This window comes from Cylas formicarius, unplaced genomic scaffold (genome assembly GCF_029955315.1).
Source record: "Cylas formicarius isolate icCylForm1 unplaced genomic scaffold, icCylForm1.1 PGA_scaffold_1__22_contigs__length_36826433, whole genome shotgun sequence".
NCBI classification, from domain to species: Eukaryota; Metazoa; Arthropoda; class Insecta; order Coleoptera; family Brentidae; genus Cylas; species Cylas formicarius.
The window spans coordinates 7,957,711-7,974,996 of record NW_026844264.1 but is presented as its reverse complement, the minus strand read 5'-3'; the positions used below and the strand labels follow the sequence as shown (position 1 = coordinate 7,974,996).

At 35.2% G+C, this 17,286-nt stretch overlaps 1 protein-coding gene across 9 annotated transcripts in view; it reads left to right on the top strand.

Moving 5' to 3' along the window:
* Positions 1 to 17,286, top strand: part of LOC132696174 (protein still life, isoforms C/SIF type 2) — a 255,922-nt gene that overhangs the window by 56,523 nt on the left and 182,113 nt on the right. For 2 of the 9 annotated variants that reach the window (XM_060660847.1, XM_060660846.1), the window contains exon 1: positions 15,790 to 16,658. The exons of 6 other annotated variants lie outside the window; for them this stretch is intronic. In XM_060660847.1, coding sequence (XP_060516830.1) covers positions 16,416 to 16,658 — 243 coding nt within the window. In that variant the 5' untranslated portion in view covers positions 15,790 to 16,415. Of the gene's footprint in view, positions 1 to 4,672; positions 4,981 to 15,789; positions 16,659 to 17,286 lie in introns of those variants that run through there. One more of the 9 variants, XM_060660849.1, reaches the window with a different exon arrangement.

The following is a 17,286-nucleotide window of genomic DNA, read 5'->3' as shown; positions in this document are numbered from 1 at the left end:
AATTTTGAACGGTATATATAACTGTAAAGCTCTCCTCCAGTCCATTGGTTATAACATCTACAAAGACGTCAGAACTCCCCTCTGACTTGTCTTCATCAAGCTAATTATGAATATTTTTCTCCTTTAACTCGAACCTTGAGTTATTTGACTGTTGTCTTGATCGCTCCGACCATTTGAGACAAAATTAAAAGAAGTGGTTGACTGTAAATACATTTGCATTTCCTACACTTTTCTTGAATAACGTCCACTTTTAGCAGTTCACTTCTTTCCACATTTTTTTCCTCCTATCTCGTCAAATGCAACCTTAACGTCTATATATGTACCAAGTAGGTGAAGTGTATCTATTTCTAGTACTTTAACCTCTAATTACTAGTGCGCATATAACATATACACTGTGTATTTTTTCCCATATCATATATAGAACAAAAAACTGGTTTACATGGTTATGAACCGCGATTAAAGTTATTTTTCCACACAAATTTGATCGGGTTAAGAGTTCCTGCGAATTCTCGTTTAATAGGGACTTTTTGCCCCGTTTATGTCACTCGGGATGTATCCAAAAACTAATGGTTGTAGAAAAAATACGACTCCTGATTATCTCTTTTTGTTTTATAATGGCCAGCTACGATTACCTATTTTATAAAACATGAAAACCTATTAATAGCTCGCGAAACATTTACTGCTCCTTAATTTAATCATGAATAGATGTTTGTAAACCACAAGAAAACGGCCTTTTTCGCATCACCCATTTCTATATAATTTGAATATAATATATAGGAATAGATTTTAGATTTTAGATAGAAAGTGGTATGAGGTAGCCTTGCCAGACACTCAGGCTTATGATAGATGATGATAGATGCCGTTTGCCGTGACTCTTCCAAATTGTCCCGTGCTTAATGATTGAATAATAATAATCTACTGGAATTATGCATTCCCAAAATTGTGTAAAACAAGCGCTAATAAACCCGATTTAGTTTTGTTGGATCATCGAGCGAAGCAATTATTCGTGATTGAATTTTCGGCCGCTGGTGATCAAAACATAGTAAACAAGGAGCAGGAAAAAAGGCAAAAATATCAAGAGCTACTAGAAGACCTTAGACAAATTTATGCGGGGCACACAGTAAAACTTGTGGTTTTGATCATTGGATGCATGGCCGGAATACACGCTAGCGCAGCACGAGAACTACACCAAATACCGGCGTGCCGTCCAATTACGAAAGTGTTGGGCAAAATGCAGAAGGCGGTATTGTTGGGTCTCCTCTGCCCTGCCTTGTCAAGTAAGATTAATTTTTTTGTTAATGGCTTTACCCAATAACAATGGGTAATAACATCGTTAAAGTTTTATGCGGGAGAGTCCGTCGAAAGCTAACACGATGAAGATTGAGCCAGACTATAATTAAAATGCAAAGAGGTTTTTAAGCAATCTTGACTTAACAATCATGAGCCACTAATAAATGAGCATTTACATCTTTTATTGCTCCCTCTATGGTAGTGCTTAATGGGTGATTCCGTATGCAACAAGTTACCAGTATCCTTGATAACGAAAGTTTCTTAAAGCGTCACCATCGTCTATCTCCGTTGCCATACACTTTTGAAAAATAGCCTTTTGCTACATTGGCAACAAAAATCAAGAATTACCTATTCAAAAGACCGCCATGTAGCGCCATTACGACATCACTGGTTTAAGTTTTCCAGTATTAAATTATTTATCTTGATGGAGCCCATGTTTTGAGTTGATATTTTTTTGCTTGAGTCTTGAACCATTATTTTTTAATTTTTCGAGTTTTCATTTCAAGAAAACACAAAACACTTAAGAAATCTTAGTTCCTTTTGTTATTGTCTTTTCGGTGCTTTTAGTGTTTCCCAGAGTTACTCGCAGACATATTGAGAAATGAATGTGGATATCAAAATACATATTACGACCTTAACTGTTCCGACATATAAGTTTATTTCTTAGTTGTGTACGATATACACACGCAAAAAATTATCCTATTAGCTATTTAATGTTGCATGTGCCGAAATGATTACAGAGCCAGTATGGTAAGTTGAGTAAGCATATTTCCCTTGTGGTGTTATCCGCAAAAAACTTGTAAATTTTAATTAATATGAATAATTTAGGTTAACCTAACATGAAGATACTGTCTTCCAGGTTGAGCTGAATGTTATCAAACTTCCAACTTTAAAAGATTTAAGACATTTTTATTAGTAGAAAGAAAAGTGATAACGGTGTTGAGATTATCCGTTATGAGGATCGATTACAAAGGAAATTTGAGTTAGTATTTTAGGCTTTTCTATTATTATTACAATTAGTTTAATCTATTACTTACTCTATTATTACAATTAGTTAACTAATTAATATAGCTTCCCTGAACATTTTTTTTAAATTCAGCTAAACATCCGAATACAAGGTCAGCTTATCATCAGATGGTTTCCTCAAGCACAAAAGTAAAAGAGAGCAACATTAATTTTTAGCATAGAATTTTGATGACCAAATGTTTTTCAAATTCTCGAAGTTCAACTTGTTACATTTTAATATGAGATCCAGTTGAAAGACACCTCAACATAACATTTTAGAACAGAGTTCTCCGAGTTCGTTAGAATTTTTGATCAAGCACCCCCTCGGGATTAAGTACGATCGACCATCGCTTGCTCAATTACAGGAGACTATCATGTTATTTCCTTTATACATAAATTATATCTGTTCTTGAAGAAGTTTCTGGTAGTTGGAAACCCTTTTTCACATGCGGGTTGTCCATTTTTTATCGTCTTAAAGAGCGAAGGGTTTTATGTGTGTGTGCGTGGCTGTGTACATATATAGTAGTGAACTCACTAAGGCTTTCGACTGCGTCTCTCATGACCTGCTTGGAGGATATGGTGTCCGTGGTCACCCTCAGGTTCTTATCCGGTCATATTTAACTGACAGAAGACAGTGGCGCGCCTCAGAGCTCCGTCTTGGGTCCGCTACTTTCACTATTTACATCAATGACATGTATCATTTTCCGTTCCCCAATAAATGTACACTCTATGCGGACGATACATTGTTTGGTTCATCAACGATAACCTTAAACTAAACACAGATAAGACACAACTTCTTATTTTCTCAACTTATAATAATCTACTGAAGGGCAAGAATGTAAGGCTCTTGGGAGTAACGCTTGACGATAGTGAGGCCCCTCATATTAACATCTTGTGTAAAAAACTTGCCTCTAATTTTCTTACAATCCGTATAGTTAAAGGACTGGTTACCGTGTGCACATTGCGAGTTACCTATTTTTCTCTTTTTCACTCTCATCTAACTTACTGCATAGTTCTCTGGGGTAGTTGTTCGTTTGATTGCCGGTGCAGGTTATCTGGAGCACTGTCGACCAATTTTTAAGAAGTTGGAAATTATGGTACCTCCTTGTCTGTATATTTATTATCAATTATTCGAAATACACAAAAACATAGACAGCTTCAGTCAGAACTCCTCTTACCGCGACTATTTAACTAGAAATAACAAGCTAATTCGTGCTTCAAAATTCAAATATACCAAAAGTCGGAAAAATTCACTAAACTTAAACCTGTACAATAAACTACCAGCTACCGTGAAAGTTCTAAATAATAGAAAATTTATAAAAAAAAAACATCTTAACCTTTCTTAAAAGGCACTGTTTTTACTCGGTCGGGGAATACAAGCGTCTATGAACGGCGTGACTGTGCAATGACTCTCTATAATTTTGTTGATGTTGCTTCCTTTTGTTTATTTTTATAAACGTCTTGTTTTTTGTTATATATACTGTCCTGTTCTTATGTATAATACACTGTTTTATGCTATTTATACAAAACTTGGTCAATAAATTCTATTCTATTCTATCACCTATTTTTTGTCTATTATTTTCGATTGCGTCTACTTCTTTTTGCCTCTCTTCTAGTGATCAAGTAGAATAGCTTTCAAGTTAGATTGCGCTATATTGAAGCATTTTAATTATTTATGAAATATAATTTTGGAAAAAATGTAATTGCTAAAGGACGATTATTATTCATATAATGATTATTATTATTAAACACTCAAAGTCAAACGCGAAATAAAAGTCGTGACTAAAATGGAGATTGTAAAATATACATAATATACTACGGTAGATGCGAACTTGTGGGCTTTCCATGGAAAACCATGAACCATGAAAAATGATAATTGAATTATGGCTTAAAGAAAACTGATGCGTGATGGGTCTGTTGTTTTCTATACTGAAAGGAGCTCCGATCATTAAAATTATTTTACTACATTTTCCATTGCGATACACATTGTTTTTAAACTAACGGAACAAAAATTAACTTGATCTTTTAACTTAACTTTAAAATTCCACAGAGCAACCGAACGTGTAAGAAATAAAAATGTGGGGCTCGACGTTATAACGTCATACAAATTAGTTCATTATTAGTTAGTAACCAATAAAGTAGCGCAAGAGGTGCCAAAGGTCCTTAATATACCTTTATCCTTCAATAGGGAATCCATCAAACTAGCGCGTTTATTTTTAACGCCATGAAACGGTGTCGGTTTCTTTACGGACGGACGGCACTGACCAACCCCACATTAGCCTCGTTCCGTTTCCCGATTCCCGGACGGGAACGGTCATGCGCACCGAGCGCTATCCATTGGAAATGTTATCTCGCAGTACACGGCAACCTCCGCGTCTATTAAATTGCAATCGCGTTATTTTTCCGCGAAAAATTTCGAATTTTCCGACCTGTCGCCCTATACAAGGGACTCTTCCCGGGGGATACGCGGACGAATCGATCCGTCTCGTCATACCGGAAAAGCAAACCAGTGTCAGCAGGCGGGTTTTATTTCAGTTCGTCCGGAACCCCGTCGATACACCGGAGAAATCCGGATCCGTGTACGGCCGCGGCCGTGTTGTTTTTGGTGTGTTTGAGGGCCGTGCATGTTTCGTTTTTTGGTGCCACGACGCACGCGCACCGTTATGAGCAGGCGTGCATTTCCGGGTTTGTATTATTGTTAATCCGCAGTCCGATCAAATTTGAATGGCACCTTGTAAAAAATAGTGCCGTCATGGCGCGGTTAGCTTAGTTTGAAACCAAGAAAATAAAATTTAGGGATACGGCAAAAGCGGTGGTCTGTACAATTATACAATACGACATGAATAAAAATAAAAAAATATAATAATACAACCACATTTTTTCTATTGCTTTATTTAGTTATAATTATACTACTATTGTTATTGTATAAGAGAGCAGCACCACGAAAAGATGAAAAAAGATAAAACAAAGGTGAACCTTAATAAAACATTAAAACAAAAAGAATCATATAAACCGAAATGAATTATGTCCAACTTGGCAAAATGGTTGGTTTCTTAGCCGATTATCAAAAATGTTCAATAAGTATTATATGTTGTTCTCCTGATGCTTTTACTTGATAACAATCCATATAACAAGTTAAATTAGAATGAACGACGTTCAGATTTTCAAATCATTTCAAATTATTTAATGGTGCATGGCAGCTGTATCGTCAACGCCGCGCCTTTATCAAGTATGGAACATTACAACAACAATCTTCCCATAAAGTCCATAAATATAAAAAGTTGGTAATGAATTCTTAACTAAGAGTTATTGTAGGGTTTTAAATTGAAATTTATACTTAACAACGGGGATCTATTCAAATTGAAATATCTCATTTTTTCATCTCTATAGGTTTTAATAATTTTAGTTTGTCTTTTTGTAGCAATGTGTAATATATCAAAATCAGTTTCTATTTTTATACGCTCTTTTGTGCCCCTGGGGATAACGCAAGTCTACGCAAAAAAATGTTTAATACAAGAGTTGTATAATTTTTTCAGTATTATTATCTTTTAGACTTGTAAAAGAAAACAAATTCGCATCGCAAAGTTGAGAAACAGTAGCAACATAGTAATAACACACTATACATTTTCTGTTATAAAGAAAAAGCATTTTTCTCCCGATTTAAAAAATATGGAGATTGTTGATATTTGGATTATCCGTTCTTGAATTATTTAAGTTTAAATAACATGGTTAAACTGTTCGTTAGACTCCGGAGTTTTGATTTTTTTGTTATTTACCTCTATTGTTTTTTAGTATTTTGCTATGGTACTTTCAATTTTAAATGCAAACTTGACAATATTCAAAGAGAGACATGATCCGAAACTTTCTTAGTAGTATTGATTTTAAAATTTTGTAATCACTGCATAATACGAGGAAAATAGAATTCAATGTTATTTAAACACGTGCATTAGTTAAAATCTTATTTATTAAAGGGGGTTTGTAATCATTGTTAAACACTATTTTATAATATTTAATTCTATTTCAAAACTTCCTGTAGGTGGCTGTTACCTGATTTATCAAGTTAAATTACAACGAACGATATTCAGATTTTAACAAATTTATCGGTACATGGCAGCTGTTTCTGCAACATCATTCCCCATAAAAATTAAATATACGTAATTAATTCTTAATTGACAGTTATTGTAGGGTTGGAAATTTGCATTTAGTTGTAATAACGGCAATCCATTTGGTCATTAATAAATTCAAATATCTCATTTGGTTAATCTCCATAGGTAATTACTGCCATCTGGACTAACGTTTTTATAGAGAAGTTTGATATTTTGAGGTTAGATTTACTCAGTAAGGTTTTGGTGACACAGTGTTGTTTGTATTTTTTGTGACAAATTAAAAAAAATGTGACGGTTAAAAAGGCAACTTAATCGGGAGCATTTCCGTGCAATAATTTTTTACAACTTTAGACGTGGACTAACTCAACAGCAATACACCGATGAACTTATTCGACTCTTAGAGTTAAAGCACCAAGTATGTATTATTATCATTATAATTCGTTGAACGAAAGCAAATTATAAAAATAAATTAAAATGGCCAAACTGATATGTTAAAGTTGAATGTTATTTAAAAAAATATAAAAAAAACTGTATAAATCAGCATGCATAATATTTATTATAATCAAGTTTTCTAATTTTTTTCTTTCTGCTGAGTTAATGTTATGATAATATTTTAGTTTAATGAAAGTTTAAGCTCAGTTCTGTATTTTGATTCATCTAATTGTCATTAACTAAGAAATTAATTAGATCGCTTATTATTTCAATAACGTTGAAAAGGCTGCGTGTTCTGTTGCGCCATTTTTATTATTTTTTAATTGCTAACCCGTACGCATACAAGAGGAATGCATATGCTAAAAGTTCGTTAATGCGGAGTAAAACTAATTTTGAGATAATTTGATTACGCGTATTCAGTCACACAGATAAACAGCAGTAATCTAATTACATATCCCACATTCTATGTTACGTCAAATTAAATTTTTCATTTACATTTTCCCCCATGCTTAATAAATTACGTTTAATTAATTATTATGCATTTCTGTTGTTTTTCTTTAGTCCTCCTTTTCTAGCTGTTCGTCAACGTTTCTTCTGTATTTACAACTGTCCGGGGTTTTATCGTGTGGTATCACTCAGTTGGTTGCATATTCTTATTGTGGTTGTAACTAACCACATTTGTGCGGTTCAAATATGAACACTCGTTCTAGAAAAGGTTTTTTTCGACTAAAAAAAATCTTAAGTTTTATTGTTTTGTTGTTTTTTGGGTGATAATTTTTAAGCTTGCAGCTATCGACTTGGAATTGTGATGATGGGATGTTGAGAAGGACCGATCAGTAACTTGTAAAAGTTACACCTAATCGAACCTGAGGAAGTATATGAGATATGATCTACCCCAAGAGGTGTTTTGGCTTCAAACAACCAACCTATCAATAATAAAATGACGTATGAGGATATAGAAGCGAAACTTGGGGACGCACTATATACTATGGCTATGCGTTATCAAAAAAAATCCATTAAAACGGAACCCAACAAAAAAGAAAATTAGCGCAATATATATCAATATACACAGAGCCAAAGAAAAATTAAAAGTGTCTGAGAAAAGTCCAGAGTTAGAGCACGCCGAAACACCAAAATATTTTGGGGTCATACTGGATAGTTACCTACAAACAAGACTATCACAAAACCATTCAAAAAGCAACAATTATTAATAACATCCTGCAAAAGTCCTCAGGCCTTTGCTACTCGATGCAGAATACGCATGAACAATCTGGAGCAGATCTGTCCACGCCATGTCGACATTGCTCTTATGCAGACAGGCCACACTAGATGCATGAAGCCAATACCACTAACTTTGTAAATCGGCTGGCCTAGCGGAAACAAGGGAAAGAAGAAGGTCAAGAAGAGACCATTATTAGACGAAAGGCACAACCATTATGGTCAGGCAAAAAGAACATCCTTAAATGCGCTGTCTTGAAACCACCAGACACTTTTCCCCTCAACGAACAACCTGCAGGCCTGGAATTGGACTGGAAAATATGAAAAACGATTAACAGAATACGAACCGGCGTAGCACCAGAAAAAAGAAATAAACTTAAGTAGAAAACTTGGGATTTATAACAAGGCCTATAAAGATACCGAATATCAACCATCATGGTGATGTGATCAGCTGAACACTGCACATATCAAAGTAAAGTACAGTTATACTGGCTAAGATCCCACATTTCCTTATCTTCTGTAATAGCATGCTGCTTTTGCCAGTTCTATGGTGTCACTTCGTCCATGGAAATGGGTTTAACAGTAGCATATGGTCTTTCATTTTGAGTGTCTGTTCATTTACGCCCATATAAATTCTACAACATTCTGTCCGTAATACTATGGCGGAGTGCAGCGCAATTTCAATATGTTTTACTGCCCTGGCGTATTTCGCAAAGCTGTGTTTCGGTAATTTTTTTATATGTTATAGTTTCTTTATCAAATTAAATTCAAATTCAATATTTTTGGTGGTTAATCAGTCTATAATTTCTTGCGCTCTCCAAGAATTAGCCAGAAGATAATTTTACCATTTCACCGATTAGTATTCAAAAATATCAAAATTAATATGTTGATCGTATTCAAAAGAACGCTAAGTTTATCTAAAAAAGACGAAGATACCTATCTTGAACTGTATTTTACAAAGACAAAGAGGGCAAGCTGATTGTAGGAAATGAAAATGTTTTAAGTAGGTGGAAGAAACATTTCGATTAGCGTCTAAAGTACGAATAGCACCTACCATAGAGGAAATAAGAGAAATAATACATAAGCTAAAGAATAACAGAAGTCCAAGATGCGATATGAAGGAAATACACAAGTACAAGAGCAAACAAAGAAGTAATCCCAACGACCTCAACTGGGAGTATGAAAAAAACTGACCACACATGCCATGGGAATTCTTGGCCTGGAGTGCTAATTTACACTTCCCAAGAATTTTCATTGCCGGCAATAAATTTCATCTTTCTGCAATAAAAGCGTTTTACAGTTATATTTTCCCAAGAAAATCCATATCTCATCCGTGTTTTCTGGTTATCAACGCAACATCATCAAGCTTCATTAAAATGTTTTTAAAAATCTCTTGAAGTGTTGGCCTTCCCTGTTGATTGTCATTCTCCAGTTGTCACTTTAAGACTTATCTCAGTTTGGAACCATATGTTATAAAAAACCCAATTTCAAATCGAGGAATATTATTTTGTAATAAAATTAACCCAGACATTCGCATACGAATAAAGAAATGGGCTTGGGCGCCGGGTGTTTTTTTTTTGGCTCTCCAAATATTTTTTACTTTGCTTTGTCGTTTTCATATTCAGTCCCCGTTCAGTCCGCCTTTTTTTTTTCGACGTCATTTTATTTATTGGTTTCTGCCGCTCGAAATGGATTTCGAAAATATCATCGTTTTCACTGAAGCGCTAAGACCTGACGTTGTGCGATTTTTTAAATTTAAAATCGTCTGCTTTATTTCAGATTGACGAGTTAAATTTGCCCAGTTACCAAAATTTTCTTTTTCGCTGTCGTTTGGATAACGGATAAATTTTATATTCCATGAAATCTGTAGTAGTTTATTTATTTTAGTAACTAGTGTATATATGGAAAGATCTCGTTGATTTTTATATGCGGAATGAATTTCGAAGTATTTCAAATTCAAAAGCATCAATTACAATCTAAAATAGCAATGTTAACAAAGTAATGTAGACAGAATAATTTGCAAATCCATATTTATAATTAACGCGCAATCGCTGAGGGTAACGAACACTGAATATTTCACAAAAATCCAAAAATTCCGATCTAAGGATCTAAGAGATCTCTTTATTCTAGAATATTATTTGCATCCATTCACAGGATGTCAAGAAAATTTAAATAAATATAAACTTCAATTTTGATGAACTTGAACTAAATTTGTAATTATAAAATTGCATTAAAATCCGAATCTAGTTCGAAATGGTAGCGATCGGTCATCAGGAGGGACAATTTTGCGTTCAAACGGATGCTGAAAATTTCCAATTTAAGATTAAGACACCGTAACGCGGGCCCAAGTTCCCGGTTACCTGATAATGAAACGTCGATAGCAGCAGCTCGACGAAAATAACGTTTCCTAAATGACGCGAGATAGGGCCCAAATGTAGTTCCTCCTGTTGATAAACTAACCAAAACTAACCGATAACCTGTTGCCCAAAGATAATAGTGAGTAATTGTTTTTTTCTACTTCTCTCTGTAAAATACCTAATTATACAGCGATCTAGCGTGCGCAAAACGTCACTATACCACGTGAGTTTCTTGTCCCACGGATCCGAGCCACTTCGGACATTTCCGGGATATTACCGCAAGGGTTTGGGAACAAACGAATGATTTCATAGATTTTTTCTGTTCCCGTCTGTAAAATACCTAATTACACACCAATCTAGCATACGGGAAGTGTCACTTTACATGCCAGTTTCGTTTCCCACGAATTCGACCCATTTGGGATATTTCCGAGATTTTACCGCACGGGTTTCACTCATTCGCTCCGCTCGTGTCAAATAAACTCGTGAGTCAAATGCCGTTTACGGCACTTGTCGCATATTATACTAATTTTTTGCGCTACTTCACCACTTCAGTTTCGTTTCCCACGGATCTGAGCCACTTCGGACATTTCCGGGATTTTACCGCATGGGTTTGAGAGCTATCGGATGTTTTCGGAGATATTCCCCACGCCTTGAATTGTGACGTTTTGTCAAATCTGTCAGTGAATGTATTCGTGTTAATTCGTGAAAATGCACTCAAAAACTAACTAGAAAAAGTATAGTATGCAACACGTTCGGTAAACTTATTGAGTCACTCGTTTATTAAACACTAGTTCCGCTGCGCTCCGCTCGTGCCAAATAAACTTAGGACTCAAATGCGTTTTACCGCACTTGTTGCAGAATATACAGTTATAACACGAGTGTGAATTAAAGCACATGCGTGCTGATTTTCCGTTTCGCAGGGCGGAGCAGGTTTTTATTAACAAAAATGTTAGCAGGAAACCGTTGATCCATCCTAGAAATTTTAAAAAATGTTTAATAATATTAATAATAATAATTTGAGTGAGTACCTCTGCAAAGCTTGGATAAGGTAAAATCTTTTTTGATTGAATACTCTTTGCTCTATCTCTGCAAGGAAAGTGGTAGGGGGTGTATGAACATTTTTGCATATATATGTCGATAATTTGAGAAAGGTAAAAAGCATTTTAATAAAATAAATAAGCTTATCTTGCTATCACATGACAATTTGTAAAAAAAACTTTTACGATATTACTTTTTATTAACGTCATTAGATAGTCAAATAAGAAACCAACAACCCAGTGAAATCCGTACTTCAATTTTTTTGCACTCACCTCAAATATGAATAAACAAAATCCCACTCAAACTGAATTTTTTAAAATTGGGAAAGCCCTTTGTGACAGCCTTTTTCAAGTTTTGCCATTTATTCATTTACCCATTGTTTCTTTATTATGTTATTATATATTATCATCGAAAATTTTTGAATTTCTTCCAACAAAAAAAAAATTGAATTTTTCTCAGCTTTAACGTGCCACTTATTGTGTTTAATGTTAGAAAGTTTTGTGGGAATGGGAATTTTAAAATTAAACTTCTAAATGCGCCCCTAATTTCCTGGGGTGGATTGATTTTATTTTTTGTGTTTCTAGTACCGTCTGTTTCTTTAACGCCGGCACGTTGCCTTCACTGAGACACCCGGTATATTTCGTTTATCAACTTATTCAGGTGCTATTTTCAAGTGCCAAAAGCCCCAATTCTGTTATTAGCGAATTTTCTAAAACAAACTGCAAACAAAGCAATATTAACAGGAAGTTTTTTAATATACAAATTTTTCTCATTCTTTAGCCATTTCAAAAACATTTGATGATGATGATGTTTGTGCTTTGCTCTTAAGACGATTTCTAATCGATTGAATAGCATATTTCGAAAATTATGTATTTACCAAAATATCCGCTGATCTATAATAAATATCAAATAATAATATTGTCAACTAAAAGCTTATTTGATTTAAAAACACCCTTTTTTACGTAAATGTTGTATTTTGTAAAATACGAATATTTTTCCATTATAAAACGTTAACAAATTTTATATTATTAATATATTATTAATTACCAAGAAAAAAAAATATATAATATAAAATAACATATAGACTTTTCATATTTTAGGCACAACGGATATAGTTTAATTTTGTTTTTTTGTTACTATGATGCCCTATAAATAAAAGGTAGGTAGCATTAAATTAAAATACATAAATAAGTGTGTCAAGAAACCCGGTTCAAATTGCTGATGTCTGGCTTCAGCCGCATCCAATCACCAACAGTTGGTAATAATGTACTAATTTCCGATTCGGAAAGTTGTTATAGAATAGAAAAAATATGTATTAAACACATACTTCCGAACTACTGTGAACAGCTTTAATATCGTCTTATCCAGAGAGTCTTACTGCTAATCATTTTAAATGAAAATCCTATTATAACGATTAAGATGCTACGCTAAAAATATTCTGATTAGACTTCAAGATTCAAAGTCGGTCTCATTATATTTGCTGCATTAGAACTGTTTTAACTATCACAAATAATGTTAGAAATTTCAAGAGATGAGACAGGGAACCAATAGACAGGGAATTCAAACACAGTGAAAACTCCCTATAGCGGAACTCTGTATAACGTAAAAGTCTGTATTACGCACAAAATTTGTTGTACTGTTAGGTCTCCATACAAAGTTATGTATTAATCCACTATGTATAACGCATTTCTCACTCTCTTTACCGAAAGAAAAAAGGATACACTTCGTGAATACAGCGAGCTTGACGAGTAAGCGAAAAATTTTATTTCTAGATGATAAAGTTGGGATATAGAACGGGGAGAAAAGAAAAGTGATGTGGGACGTCGATACGGACTTACACCGTCGACTGTATTCACGATTTGGACGTGCAAAGGAAAAATCATTCCGGCTGCAGCGGCAGGCGGTTCTAGTAAAAAACTAAGAAAGCCAAAATTTGAACATTTGCATCGGGCAATGTTGCAGTGGTTCCAATAGCAACGTCTTAAAAATGTACCACTCTCTGGACCCATCGTAAAACTAAAAGCAGAAAAGTTTGCTGAACAGCACTTATCGATTTCAAGGCTTTGGAAGGATGGTTGGGGAAGTTCAAACAGACACCTGGTATAAATTATGGACAGATAAGTGGCAAAGCCCGCGATGTCGACAGAAACTAACGATTAGCTGGAGAAGACGTGGCCGGAACTAGCAGAAAAGTACCCTGCTGACGAAATTTTTAATGCTGACGAAACTGGTATTTATAACAAAATGACGCCAGGTAAAACTCTTAAATTTCTAACCTAAAAGTCTGTGAGTGGAAAACTTTCTAAATAACGTATAACTGTGTTAGTAGCTGCCAATATGAGTGGGAGAGAAAAAAGAAAGCTAATTGTGATTGGAAAATCAACTAACCCAAGATGTTTTAAAAACATCAAGCATTTGCCGGTCATTTACAAGGCAAACAAAATGGGATGCAGAATTAAAGAGGAGGAAAATATTACTTCTCTTAGATAACTGCCCTGCACATCCCCATATTCCAAATCTAAGGAATATTGAATTGGCATTTCTTCCCGCCAAAATAACAAGTGTATTACAGCTGATGGACCAGAGCGTAATAAAAATTCTTAAGAATCGATACAGGAAAAACATTTTAATGGAAATGATCGAGTCCGAAGACAAATTTTCCATTAATATGCTAGATGCAGTCAAGTTTATTAGTAAAGCTTGGAAAGAGGTGACAGCAGAAACAATTCAACAGAATGCGAATAGGACTTGGACGATGATCAGCCACTAAGCGAGTGGATAAAGCAGTTTCAAACAACAATTACGTTTACAAGTGAGGAGTTGCAAGATTTTATAGTGATAGATCAGGATTTGCCTACAACAGCAGACTTGACAGAGGAAACCATATTACAACAAGCAAGAAAGGATGAGAAGTTGAAAATGAAGAAGTTGATCTGGGACCACCGCCAACCACTCAACAAGCCCTATATTCAGTTAAGCTGCTAGAGAAATTTTTTATTTATCATGGGAAAGATGCCCCTCTCAAAGAAATATTGAAAATACAAGCCAAAGTGCGAGATGCGTATTGGCATACTAAAAAAATTCAAAAGAAAATGACCGATTATTTGAAACATTAAATGTAGTGCTTAAATATTTACATAAAATGTTCCTAAGTAGATAAGATAAGATATTGTTATTTTTCAAGTGCCTATAAATCTTTATAACGAAAGAAAAGCAGTCCCTTCAACTCCGCTATATAGAGTTTCGACTGTACGTATTCTGTTGATTAGACTATAATGACGGGCACATATGGTAAACGTATTATACTTTTGTTTAACAAAACAATTGAATTAGAATTACTGTATTTGAAAGTATGATTTGATCTCTCGCTTAGTTTGAATTATATTATAGAGATATGACAATATCAATTATACAGGTGCTGATAAAGCTAGTAGAAAAAAATTGAGAAGGTCCATTCGATTTGCGCATGCGCGACATTTAAAAACTCGTTTTTAAAAAACGACCATGCGGCTTTCAACAACCAACAGACAAATTGTCAATAAGTTTAGATGCGGCATTTTTGCTGTAACATTTCCTCAAAATATGCCCAGATCTCGTTAAAGGTTAATAATCGTGTAAAGTGTGTGGAAATCTTTGTTTAGAAAAAAATGGCGCAAAATGCAGCTTAGTGGATGAAATGTGGAGGCATTCGCGGAAAACCATTATCGTCTCTACGAAAATAAAGAATGTGAATAGCTATATGACTCAAATAAATTTATCTTCAAATAAGGGAATTAAATTTGCTTATAGGAACAATTTTTTATTAGAAGGAACACGCTTTTGTTTAATTTAAAAATGATTAGCATGTAAATGATTTATTTGTTTCCCTTGATTTTTTTTCTTCTTATTTCCATAGGTAATAAGCGTTTCTAGAATTTCGCATGAAGTGGGTTTATTCGTTTAAATTGTATTTTTATCACTTTTCAAGGCTATTTCGTGTGAAACGGTAGATTTGTGATTTTGTAACAACCTTAGAAATAAGAATGCGAAGACGATCAGAACATGAGAGCGAGGAGAGAAATGGAACAACATACTGGTTATCCCATTCAAAACATCGAGCTTGTGGCTACTACTCGTTGCAAGTGCCAACCCTGTGATCGATATAGATTCGCCAAAAACTGTGTGACCAAGTTTGCAGCAAATAGACTTATGCTAACTAAGTAACTAAAAATTCATATTGTACCATAATTTATAAAAAAATAGACACATGCAACTTTTTTAAAACTTTATTAACCAATGTTTTAAAAAACTTCGGGAAGGCAGGCGCGAGCTTCTCTCAGATACACGCGTCCAAGCTCGAGTCTCAGCGGAAGCTTCTTCAGTTAAAAATCATCCCCAAGGCAGTTAGGATACGCGAGTCTCGTTCATCGACCAGAACGGATCGTTGATATCCACGGCCTCTAGGTGGCGCTGAAATTTCCCTCTACCGAGTTCGCAGCCGTTACGATTTCAGATTGACGTCACCACGATCGGTGCGAAGTCGTCGCGACGCTCCGCGCCAGTACGCGTATTGTCATTCTCCCGAGGAGAGGTGGTGGTGGTGGTGGTGTGTCTGACGATCTATTGTTGTGCTATATATCGGCAGTTTGCTAATAATAGACGAAAATTTCACGCCCGATTTCAACGTATAGACTATGATGACCAGCTGTACGATTTTGATTCTGTGATGTTAAATTAGCTTAAACTTAGACGAATGCTGGTTGCAATTTTAACACCAACTATAGCTGAAGCGGTCTGTTTTAATAGAAAAAAATATATCTTACCTCGTTTCGGCTTCTGGTCGTCGGCTGTGATATTCGCGTAGACAATGTTCAACCACATGCCTTAAACATTTCTTTTGTCGACGAACATCAAACCGTAATATTTATGAAAGCGTTATATAAGACCTGAGTGCCTTTGTTCAATCGGTGATACGGTATCCTGGAGCACGATGGTGGAATCTAATAGACCGTGTGGCAGTCAGGGTACTAAACACTCGGTGTGCAGCACTGACGACATGAACGACAAATCGTTGGTGTCTAGACGTAGACGGCATAAGACGGTGCATTTCGGCGACAACTTGCTCCTGCAAGTTTGCACCAATGCGAACCTGTCGTCGCACGTGTCGTATACAAAAATGGAACCGAACGTGCAGCAGTTGTTCAGCTTTATCGAGACGGTTTTAAGTGCCTGGGTAAGTACGAGAATTTGAATTAAAAGCGCGGTGATGATGGTGGGTGGGGAAGAGAATTTCGCAAGAAACCACATCGCTTGTAGTCGCACTGTTGTGGCTTCGGGATAAAGATCAAAGCGTTAACAAAAGCTTGAAAATATTGCGGCTGGTTTTGATGGGATTGAATGAGAGTAGTTGACTATTTTCTATATCTTGCTTACAGCAATAACATAGTTAAATAAATAGAAAAGAACGAATGTCCTTAGGAAAAAGAAAAAAAACATTTTTGAGCATTTTTTATTTACATATACATATACATTGGTCCTGTGTGTCATTAGATATAAACCATTGTCCACCAAGTCATTTCTTCAAGTCTGAAAAGAAAAAATGTGGCCGAGCTCAAATCTGGTGAATAATAATTCCTTTTCAGATCAGGATCTCTTTCGATTTGATTCCTTAGAATGGACCAATTCCAATAAACAAAAAAACGTGACCATGACCTTACCTGCCGACTTGGCCGTCCACTGTTTTGACTGTTCTTTTGTCTCTGGGGTAAAGTAATATATCGCAACGGAAAAGCTCAAAATAGCCTCAGAGTCGATCACGTCATTTCGTTCGTTCCTGTGGGCAAATGCGGGACCAGTCTTGC